Source organism: Pseudochaenichthys georgianus, chromosome 13 (assembly GCF_902827115.2).
Source record: "Pseudochaenichthys georgianus chromosome 13, fPseGeo1.2, whole genome shotgun sequence".
Taxonomy (NCBI): Eukaryota; Metazoa; Chordata; class Actinopteri; order Perciformes; family Channichthyidae; genus Pseudochaenichthys; species Pseudochaenichthys georgianus.
This window is the reverse complement of record NC_047515.1, coordinates 32,564,208-32,570,799: the sequence shown is the minus strand read 5'-3', so window position 1 is coordinate 32,570,799 and position 6,592 is coordinate 32,564,208. Positions and strand designations below refer to the sequence as shown.

General features: G+C 43.0%; 1 protein-coding gene across 1 annotated transcript; it reads left to right on the top strand.

The window, feature by feature from the left end:
• Positions 1–737: 737 nt before the first annotated feature.
• Positions 738–5,713, top strand: LOC117457105 (WD repeat-containing protein on Y chromosome-like). The gene has a single exon (XM_034096982.2). The coding sequence runs from the start codon at positions 954–956 to the stop codon at positions 4,971–4,973; it is 4,020 nt and encodes a 1,339-aa protein (XP_033952873.1). The 5' UTR covers positions 738–953; the 3' UTR covers positions 4,974–5,713.
• The last annotated feature ends 879 nt before the right edge of the window (positions 5,714–6,592 follow it).

Sequence of the window (6,592 nt, the reverse complement as noted above, 5' to 3'; positions counted from 1 at the left end):
AAATGAGGCAGTGACATGCTCTGCCAAGCCCCGGATACAGGACTCATGAAAATGCTAATGCTAGCTGGATTAGCGACCCGGCTGAGGAAATATCCCTCGACTATTGGTGATAGCAAAACACCCCACTGCTCCTTTCTTTCCCTCTGCTTTATCTCCCTCTGCTTTCTCTTTTATTCCCAAATGCCCTTCGTGTGACTTTGTACTTTTTTTAACTGTCCCCAAGCCAAAGCTTTTCAGATAAATGTAAAAATGCCCGTTTTGTGTGACAAATGTCTTCCATCCACACTGTAACCACATTGTAATTGTTCTAATTTATGTCTTTAAGTTTGCTTGTAAGCTTTGAAAAGAATGAAATGTCTACTTATTTCATCCTTTTCTGGGCACTGTTTCACTTTAATTTTAACAGAGGACAGGGTATAAAATGGAAAAAAGGAATGACATGGAACATGGTCCGACATGTGCTGTAACCACTCGGCTCCTTGACTATATATTTGAGTTAAGTTGCATCTAGGTAACAAATAAATTGTGTATTGCAACCTAGTAGTACAAGTAAACTTGATGTGGTCTTAACCCATGCCGTTACCTAGCAACCCAATTCTGTTGAATTATTTATCAACAGAATTCCGTTGCTAGGTAACAGCATGGGTCATTCACTCCTTATTGAATGACATCAGAACGTCCTGATGTCATCAAAATTATGACATCATCTTGGCTTTTATGCTGAGTTCCGAGGCTATGCAAGGTGAACTGCATTTAGTCACTTGAGACTCGTGTTTTGGACGACATACATGCTTTTTTGAATATAGCCAGGTTAATATACTTTATAATACCAGGTGAAAATTAACATTATAGGCCTACAACAGATCCAGAGCTACACAATTTACTAATTTGAAAAAAACTCACCTACATTCATTACACATTTAAGTGTTTAATTGATTTCAATCGAAGTAGTAATGGCAAGTTACGCAAATTCAGCAGAGGAGGACCTAGATGAGAATGCTACAATTGCTGAAGGAAATGCCTGCAGCAGAATGTTTTCAGCGCAAGAAATACCTGAAATTGTTGCATTATTTGAGGAGGCAGATGCAGATGGTGGTGGAGGTTTGGATATGGAAAAATTTTGTGTTTTGTTTGAAAAGATGTACCCTTCTGTTAAGAAGGAGGAACTTACAGTCCTACATATGCAGATAGATACCAACTGTGACGGTACAGTTGACCTGGTAGAGCTTTTAGACTTCTTAATAGCTAAGGGCAATGCATCGGCAGGGTTGGACTTTAAAAGACCATTCCCTAAACCTGTTGAATTTATACCTGTCGGTCACTATAAAGAAATTGTTGGTGTGATCTTCCGTCCCTTCGAGGACGTCAGACCTGATTTGAGTTTTAGAGAATTAGACGAAACCACCACTTACCAGAGAGGCCAATACATCTCTGTCAGCTCCGATGGTGTACTCACCTTCTGGACGGACAGCTGTACAGATCCATTCACCATACCTCTATATGTGAAAGAAAATGCACTTCCTTTTTCACACCACAAGAAAATGTCTGTTCATGACATGCAGTACATTCAAGAATTGAAACAGCTGGCTATCTCCACCTCTGACAGAGAGCTTTTATTTTATGACTGCTCTGAAATACCCTCGATTTTTGCAGTTAACCACTCTCTGATTCTAGAGGAAAGCATTGTCAACACCATTAACTACTGGTCAAATGGCACTAAAGCAATGTTTTCATTTGGTGATGTACGAGGGGTTTTGACTGTTTTCATCTCCTACAACGTAAAGAAAAATGGCCTCTTCAACCGTGACGCATTTGAAAAAATCTCTCTGCGTGATTATCCTACAGTATACATTTCCAACCTTCTAAACAACCATTCAAAAGACTTTCTTTGTCTTAAAGTCTCAATTTTTAGTGACATATGCAGCCAGATCCAATACTTTCCGGTTCTTAACTCATTTGCCATTTGTGGAAGTTTATCCAAGACAATGGTCCTGGCTGCCCTACCAACCCCACCCAGAACCACTTTTTCAAAATCAATCTTTAGGAGCAGTGGAGATGAGGGGTTTTTCACCTGTGTTGAATACTCTCCTTCTGCTGAGTTATTGTTGACTGGTGGTACAGATGGCTTACTACGGTTGTGGTTACCCCACAAAAGAGACACCTGCCAAAAGTCTTTGGTGGGACACGTCAGGCCCATTACAAACATTGTCGTAAACAGAATGGACCGAACTGTCATCACTTTATCTGATGACAAAAATGTTCGTGTTTGGTCTTTGAAGAGATTGGAGTGTAAGCAAAGCATCGAGATTCAAGGCATGAGACCAGCTCGTATCTCCAGTATGTGTTACAACATACTTAACAATGATTTAGTTCTGGCTAACACAGATCTAGTCAAATATTTTGGTAGGGGAACAGATGCTTTTAAAGAAACATTAACATCCCATGACAAGCCCCTGTGCAATGCTCTCTATCACAGCATTTACAAAAAGGTTGTCTCTGTTTGTCGAAAAGGTGAGGCTACACTTTGGGATGTCTTAACAGGAAAGGCTGTCATGCAGTTTCAGGTCACTCCATATGGGGGGCACACTGCCATTGCATTTGATATACCACAGCGGAGACTAATCACAGTTTCCAAGGACGGGAAATTAAAACTGTGGAACTTCATCACTGGAGTGTTGCTTGAAGAATTTCCTATTACCTTGCCAAGTGAGGTGACAGGTATTGTCTGCATGGACGATAGTGTGTTTGTGTCGGGAAGGAACTCCAACAGAATTTTTGTCGTGGATTTGGAGGGTTATGACAACATATTTTTGGAACACGATTATTCAGATGACATTTGCTCAATGGATGTGCACGAAAAAACACTTCTTGCGGCCTCTTGCAATGGAAATATTGTAATGTGGGATGTTGAATCTAGGGAGGTTCTCTACTGGCTGAATGGCAGTCAGAGCCCTCGAACTTACATTACAAGAATAACAGGCAGGACAGGGTGTTTGCCTGATGGGAAGACACACAAAGAAGAAACTGGAAGGAAAAACACTGATGTGAACACTGGTCCTATTGTTTTATGTTTAAAGACAAGGAAGGTCAATGTGCACACAGCCACACTGCTGACTTCTGCCGATGGCTTTATAAGTGCCTGGTCGATAAAAAGCAAGGGAGGTTTGTTAGGGAAGTTCAGGGCAGTGAATGATGAAGATGCAATCATTACCACGATGTCCACTGATGTCAATGAAAAAATATTGCTGACTGGGGATAGTACCGGCAGGATTTGTCAATGGGACATTCAGAGATTTGGATTTAAAGATAAGGCAAACACAGGGCCATTCGAAGACATAAGAGGGTGGCGCGTGTCATTGTGTCCACCTCCTCTTTTGGGCACCTGGAAATCTCACCTCTCAGGGGTGGTGAGTGTTCAGTTTGATTCTGATTGTCAAAAGATTATTACCGCAGGGTTGGACTGCAATATCCAGCTGTGGAAAAACACAGGTGACCACATTGGATTATTTGGGAAAGATGAATGGGATGCTGATGCAAAGAAAACTACACAGAAGGAAAGAAGACCAGTGTCAGCAGGGAAGGGAAAACAGATACCATTTAAGTATTTCAGGCCAGAAAGGGAAGTGAAGAAAAAACTGGAAGATTACCTCGACAACTTAGAGAATGAACCTTCTTTCCTACCCCGGGATGATCTAACTGATAAAGAGATGGACCGTATCTTTAGACGGTTAATGAAAATACAACCAAGTATTGACACAATACATGAGAGATTCAAACAACAACAGTCCATACGCTCTGCCAAGCAATGTGCTAGTGTGGTCCAGCAGGAGGCAGAACAAGCTTCTAAAGTGCAGCTCATGAATAGTAAAAGTACATTCGGGCCTCAGAGCCCGCTCATCAGTGGCGAGACAGCAGACCCTGATTTGAAACAGCCTGGATCTAAATATGGCCGTGTGATCAAGCATCAGAATAAAGACCCTTTACAAGGCAGGGTCCCAACACCTTGTCCACCTGACATCGTGCCAAGCCAGCAGCGGTCTGAGCTAACAACAAAGCATTCACTCTTGCCAACCATCCCGAAAGGTGTTCAGCGCACACATAATCAGACCCAGTTCAGGCCACACCCGCCTCAGAGCCCGCTCATCAGAGGCAAGACAGCAGACCCTGATTTGAAACAGCCTGGATCTAAACATGGCCGTGTGATCAAGCATCAGAATAAAGACCCTTTACAAGGCAGGGTCCCAACACCTTGTCCACCTGACATCGTGCCAAGCCAGCAGCGGTCTGAGCTAACAACAAAGCATTCACTCTTGCCAACCATCCCGAAAGGTGTTCAGCGCACACATAATCAGACCCAGTTCAGGCCACACCCGCCTCAGAGCCCGCTCCTCAGTGGCGAGACAGCAGACCCTGATTTGAAACAGCCTGGATCTAAACATGGCCGTGTGATCAAGCATCAGAATAAAGACCCTTTACAAGGCAGGGTCCTCCTAACACCTTGTCCACCTGACATCGTGCCAAGCCAGCAGCGGCCTGAGCTAACAACAAAGCATTCACTCTTGCCAACCATCTCGAAAGGTGTTCAGCGCACACATAATCAGACCCAGTTCAGGCCACACCCGCCTCAGAGCCCGCTCCTCAGTGGCGAGACAGCAGACCCTGATTTGAAACAGCCTGGATCTAAATATGGCCGTGTGATCAAGCATCAGAATAAAGACCCTTTAAAAGGCAGGGTCCTCCTAACACCTTGTCCACCTGACATCGTGCCAACAACAAAGCATTTACTCTTGCCAACCATCCCGAAAGGTGTTCAGCGAACACATAATCAGACCCAGTTCAGGCCACACCCGCCTCAGAGCCCGCTCCTCAGAGGTGGCAGCAACTTAAAAACAAGCTATTCCCAGACACCTCGATTACGTTTACCTCCACTCACTGAGAAAGTACAGCTTACCACACGTAGCCGGCTGCAATAATGCTACAAACACCATTTCCAATTCCAATCTCATCTCAGCTTTGATTGTCATTTTGGGTTTTCTCCGGTTACTCCGGTTTTGTCCCGCATTCTAGTAAATAGAAAAAAAAAAAATTTTAATGACCTTCTGCAGATTACAATACAACATTTATGTAGCAGTGCACACAGTGAAGGTGAACACACTTTACCTTTTTTTCAGAATATGCTCCACTAACAAACATGGAGTTGTAAAAGCTCTTAATACCAAGAGCTCTGGATCTTTTAAATAGGGCCCGGTATTTATAAACTTGGCAAACAATAATCTTATGAATGATTAAATAATTTCTGAAATAATACAATAATAACCAAATTATGAAATAAATATTGTGAAATGTATACCTACATGAATAAATAAATAAAAGCTGTTAATCAAACAGACATTTATGTTGATCTACATTTATTATTTTATGTTTCTGTAAATGAGTCTGATGTATTATCACTCGCGAGAGACGAGCCAATGCCACGTCATCAGAGGACTACGGAGGAAGGCCCGCCCCGTCTACGCCAGCCAATCGATGAAGACTATATACAAGTGTGAACGTATATAACCAGATGTTTAATATAGAAACAGCCGTTTTTATTCTACAGATTTGAGAAACAGCTGCGCTAAGTGGACTGTCTATCACTGAAGTAGAAAAGACCTCGGCCGAGTACTTCTGCAAACTTATTGTATCACTTTATTAATAAATGATGTTTACTTGACGAGAAGCTTCCTGAATTATGTTCAGCTACTCTACCTCAAAGTAATTACACGCAACACCCCTGACCCTTCTTCTGAAAATACACTTTTCAGTAGCTTATAACATTGATTTCTATTCCATTAATGTATGTGCCCACAAAGTGGACATGCACTGGAATTGAATTTTCTATTTTATCCCTGCACAGTCTGCTTTTAAATTGTGTTGTGCAAAAGTAAAATGTCAGGTGATGTTCACTCTCAGGTTGGAGACAATAGCCGCTTTCACACCGCAGGACTTGCGGTACTTTAGTGCCGGCACTAAAGTACCGGCACTAAAGTACCACTAAAGTACCACGGCACTAAATCCGCCAGGGGGCTAGTGCCAATCGCATTCACACTGCAGTACTTTCCCTGAGGCACGATTACGCTGACGTCACTTCTCTGGGTTTACTGGCAGGCCGCAAAACCACTTCACGGCGAGTTCAACAAAAAAACAAGAGAAGAAGAACTACACGGGGGAGGGGGTATAAAGCTCACCCGCTGTATGAGGCGTTTGTTTACTTTCAGACCTCAGACATGATGGAGTTCAATGAGCTTGTTGTCTTTGTGCTAATGTTATACAGCTTTGTAACTGGGTTATTGCAGCCAACTAGGGATTTGACCCACGCGTCGGATGCTGTAAGTGCAATGCTGGTTCGGAATCGAAGGCGTACCATAACGAGTATTTCAACCGCAAAGGCTGGCACTCGCTCGTCCTGCAGGGTGTTGTGGATGCTAGGGGCCTCTTTTGGAGTGTTTTTGTTGGCTTACCAGGTAGCATGCATGATAGCAGAGTGTTCAGCATGTCCTCACTGGTTAGTTTTGTGGATAGGGGTGGTCTACTTCCTCATGTAACAAGGAAT

What these genes read in the sequence shown, in the direction of transcription:
- LOC117457105 (XM_034096982.2), top strand. Translation starts at nt 954, where the DNA reads ATGGCAAGTTACGCAAATTCAGCAGAGGAGGACCTAGATGAGAATGCT.